Below are 21,549 nucleotides of genomic sequence, written 5' to 3' on the forward strand. Positions count from 1 at the left end.
GATGGTGAACCACTTACCATATTTGGTACCTCATTACAAGACTTGCGTTCGGAACAAGAATATCGATCTTGCATTCCTAGAAGACATGCCCTACTATTCTAGGATCAAGAGATATTTATCGATTGGTAATTGAGGAATTGGCGCATATTTTACGTTGTTTGTGGCAAGGCGCTCAGTTACCGTAATGTTTTGAGACGCAATTTATTAGTTATTATGTCTCTTAATTAAAATCCATTTGACTTTCCACGACTTGTAAATAAAGTTTATAATTGAGTACCTAATACAATTCCATGTCTTTATTGCTGGTTAAGGTATCCATATCAACTGATTGCATTCGAAATTAGCATAATTTCAATTAATCCTCATTTTCAATTGATTTTCTCGTGATTGAAACTGTTATTTATGTTGCAGCAGTACTCAGTATCTAGTAAAGGAAATCGAAATGGAGTGGCCGCTTTGGCAATCAACTGCAAATTGTTCTTTGCTGAAACAACTGAAAAGTAGTCGATTGCTGGGCGGTAGTTGAAATCAGGGCACTGCAGAACTGTCCTACTTTACGTGTGATGGAATGCAAGGGAATATAGCCATTATTCTAGTGCAAAATTGACTGCACTTAACTTCGAACGCGATAATGCGATTTCGGAGTTCGAACACAGTGTTATTTCATTAAAGTTCACAGATTACGGGTGAGTCAGATCCGCTTTTAAGTTTCATTTAAGTTATTAATGAAAGATTGCATTGCTAATAAGTATGATTATGCTGCTGTAATGGTTATAACACGTATGTATTTTCACTAATCTCGACTTAATTGGGTAGGTAGAACAATTAGGTACTAACCTAAACTATAATCATAATAGAATATTAAGTACTAAAAAGTGCACTACTTAGTTTAATTCTAGTAGCAGACTATGATCAGTGATCACCTACTGTGTATTAAAGAAAGCGGAAAATATCAAGTTGTGATTGACAGTTATCATATTTTGATAATCTTACCTCCACATATTACATCCGCCAAATTGGTCTGAACACATTGATGCGTGACCGCACCGTCCCGTACTGTGGTTATCTCTCCATACAGCTGATGAAGGGCTTCCTGGTCGGACATGAGGATGGTTCTGGGCGAGCTGCATTCGTCCTCGGTGGAGTGGTGGCGGGAAGACGAGCGGGAGCGGGAGCGACGGCGTCTGGTAATGGGGATACAGTTTAAACTAATGTTATAGAGTTACAGATTAAATAAAGGTATCGACTAAAGTGAGATAAATTGCTGGAAATTACTGAAAATATATGCAATTGATAGTCAGCTATTGAGAATAATAAATTGTTAGACTATTTTAATCATGTTCTGGCGACGAGTTTGGAATTTGGATTTCTTATACATATTTACAAAAAGATTAATACATTGCTAGCTAACGGTAAATTATTTGGCATTGCCGCACTAGTATTAAAAGTATCAAAATCTTCCTCATGTGTTTTAAAGGGTCATTGAAATAAGGCGGTTGTTGGTTTTTCAAATTACAATTAATGATTGATGACTGTCGGCTTTTTATGTTTAAATTATAATCTTTTTGTTGATCAAATTCTCTTTTATGAAGCCCTCAGTATTAGGGGTCAATCATATGGTAAGAGGCAGGTTTTTCCTGCGCAAAAAAAAGAAAACCTGTGATGGGATTACGCAATTTTAAGTCGTAAACAAAATACATATAACTCATTCTCAATTGAACATGTGTGGTCTTCTTGAACCGGATTCTGTTGTCTTATGTTTCTTCAAATTTTTTGCGGAGCGTCACCTGTCACTCATTAAAATACAAGTTTTTACTTTGGGATGAAATCGGTGCTTTTTAAAGCACGATCGAAATGTTTTGTTGATTCAAGCAAGAATAACAATAATGAATAGCGGTGTCAAGTGTTAAATACGTATAAGTTTTATCGTTTTAATTTTTTCTCTATTTATTAAGTTTAATCACCTGTTTTGACCTTCTGATGGATAAAATGGTAATTGACGGATTAAGTGTGTGAGTTCGATTTTCTTGACTAATATTATTGAGACCAAATCCAAATGATAAATCTATATACGAAGCAGTTTAAGAATATCTTCAGTTGTATTTTATTTTGGAATTAGTCTCCATAAATATTTACTTTACCAATGAACCTTTTTATTATTAGTAGCAACAATAATTAATGTAGTAGGTACCTTTATTCATAGTACATACTATTTACAATGAACTTTAAGCTTGCATAACTACAATTAAAACTGGTTTTTATCATTCATTATTATTGGCGACACGTAATAAGGACATATCGATTACTGACCAATTAACGGTCAAAAGAGGAAACATGGACTAGTTTTTGTAACTCAATTTTATTTACGCAGATTTTTGTCGCCTGAAGACGCTGTGCTTACGGTGTGGAATAAAAATAGCAGTGACATATTTGTTGGTCGAGCATTTGCTCAAGTGTAAAGAAAAAGTAGTGATTTAAATGATATTATGTTTTGAAACTATTTAGGATTTATCCTATACCTACTTAAATGTAAAATAGAAAATGTTTAAAAATGTGTTACTGTAGCTAGTCGGCGTCAGTTGGTAGAAGAACTAGGTAGCGATAATAATGATAAATTAAAAGTCAAAGAAATATCGATATAACCTTCCCGGGCCCGCAGACTAAATAAGAAAAAAAAAACATTCATTAGCACAATAATATTTTTGATTAGAACCCACATTGTGACGACCTTACTTATTCATCGTAAATTAACGATCAAATCCTAACCTTGTGCGCAGTCAATACTTCGTTACATAATATTTGTTATATCGTTGAGGCATAATTAAATACATTGACCTTTAAAGTGATTTGTATGGCAAATACATGAATAATAACTTCTTCATAAAGATCTTTTAACAATTTGCTGCTAAATTATCATAACGCATTTAACGCCTTTGTAGTAATTACACAAAAGGTTAAGTCTACAGGCGTTTGAAATAAACATTATATTTTGTGAATAAATCAATAAAATCTGGAAGTCATAAAGTATGTAATAACTTATGCATTAGAAACTAATGTATTTCCATATTTCACCAATTTAGCTACGCCATATTGGATACGCAATGTCAAGTTTGGCGCCAAAATTGGCTTGTACTGTCATTCGCACAGACTGCGTTCCAATTTGTGTAACGTGTTCCAGTTGAACGATGTCTTTATTTGGAAGAATGAATCATCAGTTTCAGGCTGTTTTGTTTTTAATCGCCTAAGCTTTAGACACTGATTTATTGACTAAATAACACGCTAAGAATAATTAGCGAGTTACAACCATTAACACTGGCATACCAAAAATTGAACAGTGTAAGCTTATTTATTTAAAAAATAGTACATACATTTTCTACCCATTAATACCGTATTTCTGTAACGATATGTAACGGTATTATTACTTACAATATGATTCGGATACTTATTTTGGTACTAAATTGTGAATGTTTCGGTGACTCATAGGTATTTCGGATTGTTTCAAAGACTGTGCCTTGAATTTGTGAATACATTCTACTTTTGCAAAATATATGTTACTTCTTTGGATAATCTGTATTGAAATTTAAAATAATGATATTCTAACGGTTATTTTTTTCCATGATAGACATGGTCCTAACTCCTAATCCATAATTATTATTTTTGAATAGGTACTTTTATTCTTCCCGCCTAACCTACACGCTATATTAAAAAAATTATTGTCCTATTCCTTATTTAAAGTCTTTAAATAAGGAATAGGACAAAAATTTTTTAAATTAAAGACACAAAGAGCTTATAAATATACTTACTCCGGCGTGACAATAAAGAATCCTCTGGACGTCTGGTATATTTTCCTCTCCTGCATTAGCTGTGCGAGCGTGTCATACACGACCTCTTGGGAAGGAGTCTGCATGGACGGGAATTTAGAAGAGAGCGACGTTCGTATGCTTTCTAGTGTTGCTGACTGCCCCTGGAAAATAGTACTCTTGAAAACTGAACAATATGAATCTTATGAATAAAGATAGAAGTTTCGTTTATTTTTTATGCTATTACCTACTATTAGATACTTTTTAGGATAAAGGATTAAAAATAATTGTGTAAAAAAAAAACGAAATTTTGATTTGGACATTTAAGTCGTTTTGCTTTATGTATTTAAGGTAAACAGGAGATTAACAAATAACAGTTGTTTTAACGCTTGCTTATAAAGTATTGCCTTATTTAACAGTGCTTGAGGTATATTTTCATACATTATTTGCCCTTTTAATTAACAGATGAGCTTAACAAAAATTATCCAGAAATTGTACAACCGGACATAAGTCTTATATTAATCCACCACATCCAACACTTTACATTGAGAGTGATGACCACACACCTTCACATGGCATCGTAATATACAAGAACTAGCTTTCCGCCTGCGGCTTCGCCCGCGTTTTCAAAGAAAAACCCGCATAGTTCCCGTTCCCGTGGGATTTCCTGGATAAAACCTAGCCTATATTACTCGTGGATAATGTAGCTTTCGAATGGTGAAAGAATTTATAAAATCGGTCCAGTAGTTTATGAGCCTATTCATTACAATCAAACAAACAAAGTTTTCCTCTTTATAATATTAGTTTAGATAGGTACTACGAAATTTGAGATCATTAGCGGTACCTTATTTGCGATATTGACAGTTGCGTTTTTGCTTCACATCGCGGAACTATCAAATACGCAGTAACTTAAATCAATCAATGAAATCTTATCTTCGAGCTGAACAAGGATATCGTCTCAAACAGAATAACCTTCGAGAGATTTATGAGACATGTTCTAAAACATTGTATCGAGATAATATTAAGATTAGGCCATCGTATTTCCCGGATTATAGACTTGTTTTGCATATCAAATTACAGCGATAAGGATTTTAAATGTCTGTTTTATTTTATAGATTCTTTCTACATGAATAAAACAATTCGTAGCGAAATGTTTAGATATCTTATTCTCGATAATAGATATGCAGATATTAATGCTTATCTTTCATATTCAGTGGTCTATATAGACCAAATTATTTTAAGCTCTTACCTATGTATTTCTTAGAGTGGCATACCTTATAATTTATTAATAATAATTTAAGCTTTTTAACATATAGACCGTAAAATTATATTTTTAAATCAAAGGTAGGTAGTTATTTCTTAAATGTATGTACTTATGTACTGTGGCTTATTACGTACTCAATCAATATGGGTTTTTCTCCCGTATAAGAGTTTTGGTAGACGTTTTGTTACGTGACTAGAATTTGTTTGTAGATACGTGACATCTTTATTTATAAGTATCCAAAACATGATTAAGAAGCGAATAAGTATATTCTTCGAGTTCGACTGGAACGAGTCGTTCGATTTCGAACTAAAATTCAATAATTTTTTGCAGTCCTTTATTATTTCAGTGAGAAACACACGCACAGTAGAGATATATGTAAAAAGAAAAGATACACTGTTAAAAGATGTACCCGTTGGTGGAAATTATAACATTGAGAAACAAAGCTAAATGTACCTTAGAACGATGAAGAGATGGGATTTGGAACATTCTTTTATTACAGTTCGAACAGGACAACGTCATTTTTAACAGTAAATTTTTACACTCGTAGAAAATTTCATAACTCCATAAATACAAGGCCAAGGAGCCAATTTAAACCTATATTATTGCATTATAATTGAAGTATGCCTTAAACAATAACATGGAATAGTTCCCAAGCCTAGAATTCTTCGAAACAAGAATAGAGATTGGATCGATTGTTTTATCGTTGTAATAAAATCGTTCTATGCTAAGGACGGAATATATCTGCATACTTGAAACCTGTGCTTGAAACAGATCTTGTTATCAACTGTGTCGTAACGACCTTTCAGTACATTTTCAAGTGATTGGTCTCGTAAATAGTGATTCAGAAAAGGATTTGTTGTAATCCACTCATTCGTGTAATATAAAAATATGAACTGCAATAATTAGAAATAATCCTTATATTTGGAAGTAACATAGAGTTATATTTACATTCGAATTCTATTAATTTTAACGAGTTACAGTACGTAACTCAAAAATATTCCCCAAAATATCCACTTAAAAAACTCTTTAGAATGTAGAGCAAGATTAAAAATCAATTTACTAACACATCTCTAGCACTGTAAGATTACCAATTATGAATTTTAAACTAGCACCTTTTCATTCATTCTAATTGGACACCCACAAATTATTATAATAATAATATTATAAGCTTATATTATAAGCGTCCAATCAACGAAGAAAATACATAATCAGCATAATCTTGTTCTATAAATAGCGCGCAGTTTACCACCTAAGAGAGGTAGACCACCAGACTACAAGATTTCTCAAAGTCCATATTTTATAAACGGCCTTCAAGTGTTGTTTTAAACCATGATAAAGTGCGTCGAATGCCAGGGAAAGGTGCGTAGATAGATCGCATATTTAATGTAACGATATCGAGACAGCAACTAAATTGTGTCCCGCTATACCGGTTGTGATTTACTTATTATAGCATGGCAAGTGTTAATTTATTGAAGTATTTAGATTACGCGACGCGAAAGTCGTATCGGTATCGTGTCGAATAGATAGGATAAGAGTCGGTGGGTAGAGCAAAAAAAACGGATTTCGGACTTAAAGTTTACTTAGTATGGCAAATGATAATTTATTAAAGATTGAAGACGACACTTGAAACTCGATGGCATCTGTGCTATTTAAATTCTGACTAACATTTATTTAAATTTATAAAGTAAATTCCAGTAATCTTTATTTATTTCGAAATTAATAACACTAAACTTGGCAATTTTATTTCTTTTTCCTTATATAACATTTATTGCCATCCTGTGTAAAACCCACACCTGACCTACAATACAAAAAGCCAAATATACAGACATTAAGTATTGAAATAAAATCGTTTGCTATAAATGGCTTGTAAACCCACATTGTAATAAGAACTAGTGTGATAGACGACATTCTATTGTGACAATAGTTGCGAAATGTTACAAAATTGACAAATTGTAACGTGCTATGTGATACTGGATACCTACTTTGAATATTTATAGTATGCGATTTAATGCCGACAATCCGCAATATACAAGTATTGCAATTTTTAGTTAATATTTAGCTATTATGTTTAAAATAGAGCGTGTGGCGTAAGCGTGCGTTTGTCAAGATTCAAAGATACCAAAATCGTCGTCTTGACGTGACGGTATTGCCATGACGCGAACTAAAAATACTCTCAAGCGCATAAAGAAGTTTCACTCCAAAATTAAAAGAATTCTAACATAATTTACCCAAAATGATTATATTATTTTTAGATTGAGTGTTTAAAAATGCATTTAGACTTGATTGTAAAAGAAATAAAAATGGAATTAGCTTTGCTTACATCATCGCTAAGATATTTAAAGATGGACCGCGAAACGACAGAGGTAGGAATTTTTGGACACAAAGTACAAGCGAAAGCGGATTGATAATAAAATTTTTGCGCTTAATCAATTATTCCACATTTACGGATTTAAAATTAAAACAATGACGTAATATCAACATTTAAATTAACATAATATGTTCGTAAGCTACAACTTGACGGTATCAAATTACTTTTTTCAATATAATTGTATGTAGAGTCACCTTTTAGTCACTAAAGAAACGTCAATTTTCAACCTAAATCAAAATTCTTCGACGACTACAAAGGGGTGTACCATGGGTGTACCCAAGTACATGTAGATAAATTATACTACAATCCTCACATAACAAACACGATGTAATAAAACTTCTTTGTATAAATTGTGTTATGATATTGTTACAATTTAGACCACCGCCAAAATATGCAGCGTGCAGGTACGGATTCTGCAAACGAGTTTTTTTTATTATTCTTTACATTTCATGGCCAATAGTCATCATTCCGGTATTAGGCACGAGCAACGGAACTTATGAAATGATATGCAAAATTCAGGTTTCAAGCCGCCCTTAATAACCAAGCTAATGGTTAAATACCATTTCAGTATGTTCAATGTATTTTTAAGTGGTACGGTTCATGGACGTCTAGCGAATTGGTTTTAAAACGGAAGTTTGGAAGTGAATGGGCTTTCTCAATAAGGACTAGCCTTCGTTGAAATGGCACTTAAAGCTTTTTTCGTAATGAAACTGTTATTTAGTAGTGTACTTTAGTGTTTACAACTCTTCTTTTGTCAGACATACACATTTTAAGGTTGAAAATATAAAGATTAAATTGACTGAGCTCCTTAAATACAGAATAAAGACTACCTAATTTAAAATAATACGTATATGACATGATAAATGATTAAACTTCTATGTGACCTGTAGATAAATGAATTACATTAGGACCAAATATCAATGTTCGAAAGAAAAGACTTATTCTTACTATACTTGCTATATCTAACACATCGAGGGTTATCAATTGCCCATAAGATTAATTAAATTTGATAAAATGTGTAATTTATTAAATTTCTTAATGATACCGTATACTTATGTGATAATGAAACGTCAAAGTTTGTATAACCATTATTTTAAGTATGTTAAATTCAAAAGCATGTTTGTTGTAATTAACAGTGTTTAAATATTTACTGTTAAAACCTCATGTCATGTTTACGAATTAAGCACATATTCAACTACCAATCTAACATGGGCTTTATTACCTGAGAGGTTAAGTCCATAATGCAATCACACAGCGCTTCAGGTAAGGGAGTGAACTGCCCTTGATATGCCGGCGTCACTATACAGTCCTCGATGTCACCTGAAACAAAAGAAAACAATTATTTTAACCAACTCATAGCTTTTGAAAAGATAGATCGACCACCCGGTGCTAGTACATACTATATACACTTTCAAGTTATAATTCGCAATTAATATATGGAGCAAATAAGTAAATAACCCATTGAATAGATACAATCGTAGTCAAATTATTTATTTCAAGGAACATTTGTTACACGTCGTAACATATTTATTATCATACTTGTTAGCTTATTAAAGAAGGATCATAATATATCATCGCAGCTCAGTGATCATAATATACAGTCTACAATTGAGCTTCTCTACCATTTTTGGCACATTGCCAAACACCGCTAGTCACATAAAATCGTAATTTTATTTCACGAATTTCTATACTTAAAGGCCACAGAATTAGCGGCGAGAATTCGCAAAATCAATAAATGTTAATGAAACCGCTTTGAATGTTTATGCTTGCAATTTAATCTCATTCCACATATACAAGGGTCACTGGAATTAGTTGTTGGCATAAATTACGTTTACAATGCACATGCACCCGTGGATTTGGAATCGAGCCAAATACGGACCGGTTTAAGTTCGGGTTTTGTCAAATTCAGTGGAGCGAATGCTGACTAGATGGGAAGTAGTAAACAACATTGAGAAACGAAGTTTTAAAAATTGTTATAGATTTATGCTATGTAGTTATACGGGGTTGCTTTATTGTTAGATTTTCTTTAATCGCTATTTTATTGGTATTCGTATTGTCACAAACTTCTTTGGAATCAAATAATACTTTGGAATTCAATGAACAGATAAATCTAGACATTGTGCATAATAATGATGAACAAGATAAATAACAAAGACTTTAAATTATAACATTTAATTTTATCATAGATCTGTACACAAACACTGCTTCAAACAAATTAAATTTTGCAAATAATAAATTTAAAAAATCGCATATATCTTATGACTTAGAACTAACGATATTATTAGGTTCAATAGTAGATAAAACGGGACATTGAACTCGATTAAAGCAGATGTGTATGCAGTGATTAAGAGATTATCCTCCGTTCGACAACAGACTGCATGCAGATTTTCGTTCAATTTATTTGGCGGGAAAACATTCCGCCATTGTTTGCCTGACGTGAAATATTATTTAGTACGTCGCGCGTTGCGATATGTGCTGTTATTTTTTTTTTATTTATAGTGGATATTTTTGTGCAAATACAATAAATTGTCGCACAATTTATTTTTGTAGGATAAGAATTGTTTAATGATGGTACTTCTAAACGTTCAAATGTAATACGCTTGCACATTTAAATTTAATTAGATATTATTTTTTGATACATACGATCGAATTTTTTAATGATATTAAAAATAACAGAAAGTAAATTAAAACAAGAATTTCACGTCATCAGAGTTAACTTCAAACGTAAAAAATATTTTCAAACCCACTTTTATCGAGTTTAAAGTGACTCAATAGTTATTAGGATGTACTAAAACGAAATATGAGCACGGCAATTACGTTGAGTATAGGGTTAGCTTTCAGTCTTGTCTAGACCTAATTAGCCGTGACCAGGATGGGCTAACAGCCGACAATATATTATTTGTTTAAGCTCGTGGTTCATAAAAATAAAATTTCCTTAAAGAATATCTGATTTCCTGTAGAGTTTATTCTGATTTTATTAGCATTTATTTTTATGGCCAATGAGTATAAATGAATACAGAAATTGGTATACCTACTTATTTGATTATTCAGGATCTTACGAAACAATTAGTTAGGGGTAGATTCTAATTTATGTTTGGCTAGAACAGGCCAAAACACTTGACATAGTGTGACTAATTGCTTTTGCAGTTTGGCTATCTAGATAGACCCCTGAGGTTGAGTATAGTGGTATAGATTACTTTGTGCAATAATAACAAGATTCTGCTTCAATATCAGAAGAGTAATGTTATCTTAGAAAATGTTCAGTCCCTTAATACAAATATATAAAAAAGTCACGGTGCTTTAGAAACCACCTAGTTACTTTTATTTAAAATCAGTCAGTGACGAGCCTACAAACTGATACAGGAATTAAAAATAATGAGTAAAGATTTTTTTTTTCTAAACGGATCGATGCCTTGCTAGGATTTCAATCACTGATTACGAAGCGTGTTTCTCTTCCTCCGGATAGGTTACGCAATAGTTATAACTTACTAGCTGTGCTCTGCGGTTTTACCCGCAGTGCTCCACTCCTGCATTTTGTAAGTTTTATCTAAATATTACCGTTAAAACTGTTTTTACGCATGTCTTGAATAAAATCTCTCAATTAGACTTGCTTTGCAATGTTCAAAAAGTGCATATATTTAAGTTTTTGACAATGCTAGCTTAATTTGTGTTAACAGTTAACAATAACGAAAACATTTTAGAATGATATTACCGTAGAAGATACAATATTTTTGCAGGAATATAAACGCAAAAGTGCAAAAAATCGAAATAACTGATGCACTTTTGATGCTAAAACCATGCATTTTTGATTTGATCACGAGCTAAATAAATTATATTCAGCTCGAATATTTTGTATCGAAATCCTTTGTAATAAGTGTATCTACATAAGATGAAGTATAGTGCATGATAGCTATCGAATAATCATAAATCACACCTTCCAAAATACATTTACAGTTATTTTAACACACTAATCGTAATCCACCATTTAGCGCCTAACCCTAAAAAACGATAGCAACTCCATGCTAATGTACAACAGTTGCGATGTATTAAACGGACCATAATTTGCACCTAGATGACTATCGCTGTGGGTGTAAAGGCGCCGAATAGAGCTTATATCTGATTATGTTATCCCACGTGTGTGTGGGTGAAGGAATGCGGGTTAAGTGCAACAAGGTCTCGTATTGAGTGATAGAGAGCACTTTGACTTCAAATTATCAGCCAAGTCATTGGGGTTTGCGTGTGGTACAAAAGTCCATGTGCGAATTTACAGTGTTATGATGTGTTTGATTTTGTACTGTGTTAATAACAGTACAACTGTACAATTGATCAAACGTTAAATACCTAGGATATGTGTGCAATGTTTTTCATCTTCACACCTTTTTGCGAAAGTCTTGATTCGGTAGGTATGAAATTATTAAAATACTTAGGAGCTATGAAAACTCACCTTCGAATCGTTATTACACCGATTATTTTTTAATTTATCAATTAGTAACGTAAATTTACATAGACTGTTAGTTTTGCTTTCCTGCGCCTTGTGCTTTAATAAATTAATTTTATTGTCAGTAGTAGAGCTGTAATCAATTTGAATAATTTAAATAATCCCATTACTCTATAAACAGTTCTATATTATGAACACTACCAGCACTCTTGAAGCACATCTTGAAGTCTCAATCAAAAGATATGAGCGTAATGTACTTGACCAATATTCATAATGAACCACGTGGGGGGCTTAAACGCCGCAATTTATGGACCTTGCGAAAAAACGATTTATTATAACCTGCCTGACTCATTTCACTATTCGACGTTTATGGTAAATTCAGTACTAAAACTTTTCCCTACGGTACGTTAAGTATTGATGTTTTTAGTATAATAAATCCGTTTAATGGGACTGCTGCGTACGGTCATGCAAATACTTTTTTGTTGATGTGACGTCACTGTACGTGTGAAAGAAATGTTTAAAACACTAGCTGGAAATACTTGCTTCGGGGACAAAGTATCATTGTCTTATTGGCGTATTAATTTCAAAATTGACTTCAGTGTTTCAGTAATCAATTTTACAAGCAACTATAAAACTTGAGTAAGTATTCAGTTCACAACAATTCAATCACACATCATTGAATTTAGTGCTCAAACATTGCATATATGTTACAACTGAAGTCTCTACATTAACACTAAAATCCGTTTGATTGCTCATAAATCATATATAATACCGTTGCTGCGTCGTAAATAAAGTCAAAAGTGCATGATTGCAAATTTGAGTCAAGGCACGAGTCGGTCACTTTGATCATATAATGATTAATTACAATTAATGATACGCCCGCGATCAATAGTTGTTCACGTGTTAATCGTGTAATGAATTAATGATTCGATTTCATCATTAATTTTTTCGCAAAGCTCTGTAAATAGCCCTTGATGACAGTGGCATACAAGAACGTTTAAACGTAATTGTATACTCAGTTAATAATATGTTTAATTTAATAATCTTTGTTTACGAAACTTTGTATGTCTAGGACATGTGTTGATATTTCAATCATTGAGATAATATTACTACGTATGGAGGAGACACCACGAACAAAATCTGTGCGCCATTTTTTTGCTCTAACTAAGTTTTAAAAATGATTATCTAGTTAGGTACTTACCGATGAAAGTTATTCCTTTGCACTTTTCCGTACTTATTATTTGTATTATTTTTGCAATATCGTAACACACACGAAGGCATATTTGATGCGTTTCACTTTAAAACAAATAAAAAATGAGCGTGCAGTTACGCATATGGCGTATGTTGAGCGGAACATAAGTGATGTAGGCGGTGTCGTCTCCATATGTATACCTATCTCAATGATTTCAATGCATTATTTATTGTTTATTTCAAGAAGTATTGTGTGCAAGATTTCGATTGTTTCTTTTTACATTTAACAGGTATCGTCTTGAATTTCGTAAAACAAGAATAATCGGATCACGTCCATCGAGTGTGACAAAAATCCCAGGGTGCTTAATATTTGCGAAACATTTCGTATGCGCGACCTTAGCAAAAACTCTTTGAATCACACCGTCTTTATTTGATTGTCGCCGATAAACTTGGTCGCGGAGGTAACATCAACAGAATATTCGTATTTACATGAAACGTGAAGATTTTATATGTGTGTTTTTGTAATATTTAGAGTTACAGACGATAATTGTATTAATAACTTACTGGCTTTTTCTGTAGATTTTATTAAAAGGGTATGTACAATACAGAAACAATACAAAAACAATATCTTAAAGATATACAGATAAAACATCGAGTTTAACTTTTTTTGCAACCAGTTTTATAATTCGTTTCTAACTAACAGAGAGTAAAGGGAATTTCATAGACAAACAGTCCTGATTTGCAATTTCCAGCAATTTCTACGAAACTAAATTTATTTAGAAAATTGAAAACGCTCGTAATTGGCGTGCACGCGAGAATATCAAACTTTTCGAATTTTAATTTGCGAAGTCTAGAACTTGTCTTGTTAAAGTTAAATAGTACTTAGTAATAGCATTCACATGGAAATATGGAAATCACGATGAGGGTTGGAATTCGTAATAAATTAGGGCGTTCCGTACAAAATGCGACTCTATAATTGACTTCTAAGAATGTGTATGTGTATTTTGTTTTGAATAATTAAATCACATTGATGTCTTTATAACCGTGTTTGATTTTACTACTACTATTTCTAGGTGTAGAAATTAATAACAACCACGAATTATTGTAACGCTCACACTGTAACAAGGTATTAATTTTCTAACCTGTAAAGTCTATTACTATAATATCGGCATTCGGCAGTCTTAATGACATAATTAACGTTTCAGCTACATTTATTAAATCGCAATATAATTATCCATATGAATATGTATGCACATGTAACTGATTCCACATTGTTCAAATTCAAGTGGGTTCACTACGTAGGTACATAATAAGTCATAAACACATTATTAGGCGCCGTCTTCAAGTACAAACCATTAATTATAAGTGAAGATTCAGAGGCGTCAAATGAATTATAGCTAGATCACTGACACGTATTAATTATACACACGATTATTGTTAAGTTAAATTAATTATCTGGGATGAATAACAGTTTTGGACAGCGCGTAAAAACTATAAATGCAACGTTGCCGTTTCTATGTTTTTTTTATAATTATATTCATTTATTTATATTTTATGAGAATCTACAACTGTATTCTTAAAAATAGTCACATGATGTGATCACAATGAGCCTTACTCACGGCTAGAAGATATTGAAGTGACACGGATTCAAGAATTTAGAAATAATCGTAAAAGTTTTAATTTTTTATTACTATAATTACAATACATTGCCTCATTCAGCAAGTCATATTTTTAAAATACATTAACAAATCTCAATTTATCAAGCCAAAAAAGATACATTTTATCCATTAAGAACATCTTATAATAATAAGAGTATGCATATCCTGCAAATTAAGTCAGTAGGGTATGTAGTTATTACAGCGGCACTACGATTAGAATGACTCATCAGTTAATATTACCTAGTTAGCCTTCCAAGATTATAAACATTGTACAGTTGTATAATCTCATCTGGGTAACAATGAAAGAACTTATCATAGAATCGTAATTGATTTCATCCTGTAGAGGAGGATTTTAATGACTCTATTTTTCTTGCTGGTAACCATGCATAATTGCGTTTTCAGTTTATATCCACTTGTAAATTAATGATATCACGACAAAAAAAAAATATTGTGTTTCGTTAATTGGCTAAGTCTTTATCTGTTCGAAGGATGTATTTATAAGAAATGTAGTGATTTCAGGGTAATAAATTTCAGGGAAAACATAATAGTTCAGGATACATCGCCCATTTTTGCAAGTGACTACTATCAAGCTGATTTTCCGTTTGTAGCTTTATTTTGATGAGACACCGAATAATTTCGAGTACGAAACTCTCGATTGTGGTAGCTAACAGAGATAACAAGGATAATTTTTTTTGATTTGATGGTTCTCAAATATTTATAACGCAATTTGTAGGACAATATGTCTGTTGAATTATATAAACATTAATTAAGTGAAAACAAAAAAATCAGCTTGTTAGTAATCATTTATGATGACCTCGTTATCGATACACTTTGGAAAGGGGGACTCTTTGAACCAACCATAGATTTTGTAGGACAAATATTTTTTCGAATAATTTAGGTAATTATCTTGAGATAGAACAAAAAAAAAATTCAGTTAGTTATAAATATTTGAGAACCATCAAATCAAAAATTTTTATCCTTATTATCTCTGTTAGCTACCACAATCGAGACTTTCGTACACGAAATTATTCGGTGTCTCATCAAAATAAAGCTACAAACGGAAAATTAGCTTGATAGTAGTCACTTTCAAAAATGGGCGATGTATCCTGAACTATAAAATTAGTTTACGAATAAACCTATAACGCGGGACTTACATATTTCACAACTGCTTTGGCAAATCGGAGAAGGATAAATCTCTACTGTGAATCGAAATAAAAAAACCTAGAACTTAAAGAAACTTTGGCTTATGAATTCCTACATCATATAATTATGTACGACATCATTCTATTTCGGAAGTAAAAGAAAAATAAACAGCGATATTGTACAGGAAGCATTCGTCTCATTCAAAAACGAAACAATAAGCTCTCCTCCATCATAATTGATATCACATGTTAAGAATTTGAAAGGTTCAATAATTGGCTTGAACTTAAACATTAGCTGTTTTGGGTCACACGAGTCATAACGACCTTCACTTATGTAATGTGACCTAACAATTTCACTTTCAGTAAACAATACTTGCAGGTAATTAAAGCAAAGGTCAGCTAGGTGTCTAATGAGAACTCTTAACGAGAATCAATTTCTCTACCCGAGGCGGACATCTTGCGGTCAACGACTTGTTAGTTGAACAAATACGATGTTCTCACACTCTGATTGAGTGTATTATGTTATGAACAGATTATAGATATGGATCTTTGATGTCGAATTTTAGGATGTGAGCTTTTGTGGGTGGATGAAATAGTTATCGCTTGAACTGGGGCGTTTATATCCGGCGTTAACACTTTCAATGCGAGCATTATGGTGTGACCGTTTAATTTTGATTTTTTATAACACTAGGTACCGTGTAATTTTGAAATATTCATAAAATGTTCCATTATCATTATAAGATTTTATTTCACTACAACATCGGTATCTAGAGTGAGGAATAAATAGAATTCAGAAGAAAAATCAAACCACGAACAACAACGAAAATCTTTTTGGTGGATATTTTTTACTAGATACACTAATTATATGTAATGTCAATAATCAAGAACTAGGTATATCAAAAAAAAAAATCAAAATTGTTTATTTGGAACACAACAACACATTACAAAAACTTTATGCACGATGGCACCCATAAAAGCTTAAATAAGCTGCGGCACAGGTGCCAAATATCAAAACGACCTGGTCCTAATGCGTATTAATTCAAATTAGTTAACAATGAATAATCAAACAGGTAAATATCCTAAATTGGGGGTAAGAAATTATAACACGTTACGGTTTAAAATTTCATTTCTATCATTGCTCTTATAAGTGAAAGTATATTGACCAGAAGTTAGAAGGTAATCAATAAAAAGTAACTATTTGCCTACGGAAGTGAACATCACTTTTACTCTTAGCTAATAAACTCTATATTTATCTTGAGATTATTTTCCCGTCCTATAATAAAGCTTATGCTCATAATTGGTTTACATGTTATAATATATTATTATACTTAGGTATATTACAATAAATTTTACGTCCTTTTTCGACTGCAGTTTGCAGTTTTGGAAATGTATTGAGAAATACAGGGTGTCTCAAAAGAAAGTTTATATTTTGTGGATGAATAAAAAAAAAGTAAGCGGTGTATTGAAAAAATGTTTATTAATTATTAAAGTGCATAATATGGGAATTTATTTCTTAAAAAAAATAATATCGTCCAAATGCAGTCCATTGCGTTCAAGGCACTCATTTAATCGAACAATAAAATTATTTATGACAGCTCGGCAGGTAGACACAGTGATGGCTGCCATTTCGTGTCGGATATTTTCATCCACAAAATATAAACTTTCTTTTGAGACACCCTGTAAAAGATTTTGCTCATATAAATTACTAAGTTTATATAACCAAAATGGTTGACATCTGGACCGGACAGCTGGACCAATAAATAATTTTATCTATTTCAATTTACAGGCAAAACTAATAAGGATTTGCAAACCTTTCCCGTGATTAACACCCGTTATGAATAAGGAAATAAGGAAATCTCTGAACCAAAGCAGAACAAATCACAAATTGCTATCCAATATACGTGTCAAAATATGCTAATCGATCTCAACATCTTAGAATTTACAGAATGCAGACAAATTCAACAGTGCGAAAGAACAATCAGTATGCAGACGATTCTGAGCTTTGGGAGAGATGATTTATGGTTCAAAACATATCTTGAACATTTATTGATGGCTAACGTTAAAGCGCAGCAGATATCCAACGTGTGCAGAGATGCATAGTTAGACCGTCAGACAACTTCAAACCTTGTTCCATTGGGATAAGATCGGAATTGTTTCCATGATTGCGCTTTGATTGGCTAGGCGTTCAAGTCCTTGAATCGCGATAACCTTTATAACGCCAATTCTGAATTTATTCACGGCAATTTGAATTAGACGGTATCGTATCAGGATCACGGCGTGACGCGAAACTCGTGAAATTATATCGTGATGCCTCTTCGTGATCTTACGTGAATAAAAGTTAAGCCGTTTACTTACAGGCGACAGATTGAAGGAGTGACTGATTGTCGATTTTGAAGATTTAATTGTATGTTAAATTGCAATAATTCTTAAAGGCTGATTTGGTAGAGTAGTATATTTATATTTGAATTAATCATAATGAACAGCTGTTCTAATCGTGGCTTCCGTTTTACTCTGTAGCACTGTAACAATAAAGGCACCGTTCTCTATATTATGGTGATAAGCTGTGAATGCTCCATATTGCATTCACTTACTTTATCAAAACTAACATTAACCTAAATACCTCTATTCCTTATTTAATCAAAGCTCAATCCAAAACACTACTGAAGTATGAAATCAGTTTACCTATGTATGTTTTATCACTTGCATGTACATTTTGTCCAGTATTTCTTTATACTATCAAAAATACTACAATAAAAATGTATGTTACTTTTTAAATATCGAATATCCATGGAACACTATTTTTACAAAACATCTAGTAGCATGTCTTCTTCTCCTATCCAGCCTTAAAGATGGCCGGCGACAGATTTTTGACCCCATGTCGGTAACAACAAAAGCTCAACTTTCGTTTCTACCAATAAGGCTAACACCGTTACACTAAGATTGACTTAGAATATGACTATCTCGCGAAAGCATCACTTGGAATCAGATTGAAACAGTCAAAACAATAATTTGCATTTACTATGCCCTTAAAAGAATATTTGACCTCTCCCATGTTACTTTTCACTTTCATGTCATTCATCATATAACAGATATAGCAGTTTTATGTAGATAAATACATTACATGTTATGGTATAACACTACATAGTTGATTTCCGATCTGTTGTGTTCAAAAATCGAAAGTTATGTAGTTAGATAAATATTCAATTAAATCGAAATTCGGAGTCGTTGTACGATCAAAATCTTAAATGATAACCGACTGAAATTTAATTACATACTTGTAATTGCTATTTGATAAGCTTACATGTTTATTTGTAGAGTAATTACTTTAATAAGTTACTTGTACGTTAAAAGTAATTATAAACTCAGACATACAGACAGAAAAAAAATCTAAAAGCTATATTTTTGGCTTCGGTATCCATTGCAGATCACGCCCCAAGTATTCGTTTTGAAAAATTTTCAATGTACAGTTTTGACTTTCCAACAATTTTATTATATTATGTATAGATAAGGCGGTACGAAATTCGCCGGGTCAGCTTTGTAAAACATATACAAAAATACTGTGTTATGTTCTAATTAAGTTCTTGCATTTTTTGTTTACCTATCAAACATGTTACTTGTAATTATAATTGCTCTTTCTAAATAAGATCTCTCGATACCAATTCAATCATTAGGTAGTCTAAAAGCACTAAAGCAATAACAATTTAACTGTAATTAAATGAAAGTCTAACGTCGCGTGATCAGTTATTTTTATCTTTTATCGTATGCTGTGAATATTATATTCTTTATTATTTAGGATTAGAAATTGCTTGACACTGGGAATTGGAGTACTGTGTATTGTTGTTGCATTTCTCTCGCTCATATAGAAACTGCGTATATTTTCTCTCTGTCACTTTCTATGAACGATTTTAATTAACTTTTTCAGGTTGAAATTGACAGTGTGTAAGTGCGATATGTCTTTCTCTTTTCTATGCAGGCTAAAGTTTATCGGAGTTTTATTATTTTGCAGGTATACTTTAAACAATCATATTTATATGAAAAAAGGGTTCTTTGCCATTTAAATTAAGTCTTTATTTAATTTTTCGGGCATTTAGTATTTACTTTTTGTATCGGGTTGCAACCCGAGCAAGTTCGCACTGTAGTATTGTTGAATATGCTAAGAAACGTTTATAAAATTTTATGCATAATGTATCTTATTGAATTACAATAAAATTTAGATCCTTTACAATACATTTCAACTGCTTCGCTACATTTACAAACAATATTTCGCATTTTTACCCAATAAATTACGAGCTTCATATCAACAAACATTATATTATTAACTTCATTTAAAGGTTTATTGACTAATTTTAAAAGAGAAAATAATAACTTTCCACTAATTAAACACTTTCATTGATCTAATGTATGTGTGTTAATTCTCAAGGCAAGTGGGCGTGCGTGGGAGCAGTTGTTTACAAATTTTGCAAAACTTCTTAATATAGAGTGTGACAGTTTTCTAGGCGACCGTAGGCGAATACGTTTGGTACAATAAATAAATGTTGTAAATGTTTCGTCAAATATTGTAATTCTTGAGTTGGATAAATAATTATTTGCGATGCTTGTGGAACTAAGACATTAGATATGGGTCTTTTACATTCGTAGGCATTGTAATTGTAAAGTGATTTTATTTAACAGAGATCAATATATGGGTGATTATACAAAAATGGGGTAACTTTTAAGGATATTTTGTTTACTATATTTTTTATATCAGATTATTACAAATTAGGGTGTATGTGATAGCTAATCTAATGAATATATTGTTCCAAATCGGGCCAGCCACTTTTTTAAGTAGATTGTGAGATATTTTAAATTTTCTGGATTTGGCCTCCAGGGGACTGACAAGGCTAACATAGTACTGATAAAAACACAATTTTGTAATATTCTTAAAGAAATTCAATGAAAATTACTACAAATCTCTCAGTTTTATTAATAGCACATGTCTTTTAAGTATTAAAATCACTTAGTTACATTTAAAAATGATAATTTATAATATATTGTGATACTAGGAAAAAATAATGTCTCAATTTTCAAAACAACCTTCTGACATTTAACGCAATGTGAATATTCTTACTCTCTTACTTAACTTACTACTTTGACTTAGTTTTACTTAATATTTCAAGTAATTCACAAACAATAGAAACAAAAAAACGGCCAAGTGCGAGTTGGACTCCTAACAAACCTATTTTTTATTATGTTTGTAACTTAAAATTTACACTTTTAGCAATTTTTCCTTTATTTGTGTTATAAGACGTTGCTTTTTACCATATTTTAAGACTGTTTACACGGCAAGCATCCTGTGTATTTTTTTTATTCCCTTGCGAATATTTAATTTTGCGGAAATTTGCAGTATTCACGGATGTAGGTATCTTTTAATTGCGTTGCGTTATAAGTTTCATTTTTTTACAGCCCCAAGGGTTCTTAATGTTGAGTATTCAATATAAATTTCAGATTGATACCTCCACGAGCTTCAAAAAAACGTCTTAACAGACAAACGGACAACAAAGTGATCCTATAAGAGTTCTGTTTTTTCCTTTTGAGGTTCGGAGCCCTAAAAATCTAACATTATTTATGTTAAAAGTACTAATTTTCATAAAATGGTTCATGGTTTTTAACCAAAGGCTTGAATGAAAGTCTCATCTGAGTTTTCATAAG

The 21,549-nt window shown here is 32.0% G+C and overlaps 1 protein-coding gene across 2 annotated transcripts in view; it reads right to left on the bottom strand.

The window, feature by feature from the left end:
* LOC123692883 (rho GTPase-activating protein gacK) overlaps positions 1-21,549 on the bottom strand; it is a 149,323-nt gene that overhangs the window by 19,693 nt on the left and 108,081 nt on the right. Inside the window, exons 4-6 of one of the 2 annotated variants that reach the window (XM_045637721.1) lie at positions 8,655-8,752; positions 3,804-3,958; positions 994-1,184 (exon numbers count right to left, since the gene is read on the bottom strand). In XM_045637721.1, the coding sequence (XP_045493677.1) occupies positions 994-1,184; positions 3,804-3,958; positions 8,655-8,752 (444 nt within the window). Of the gene's footprint in view, positions 1-993; positions 1,185-3,803; positions 3,965-8,654; positions 8,753-21,549 lie in introns of both variants that reach the window. The other variant, XM_045637720.1, reaches the window with a different exon arrangement.

Source organism: Colias croceus, chromosome 6 (genome assembly GCF_905220415.1).
Source record: "Colias croceus chromosome 6, ilColCroc2.1".
Lineage (NCBI taxonomy): Eukaryota > Metazoa > Arthropoda > Insecta > Lepidoptera > Pieridae > Colias > Colias croceus.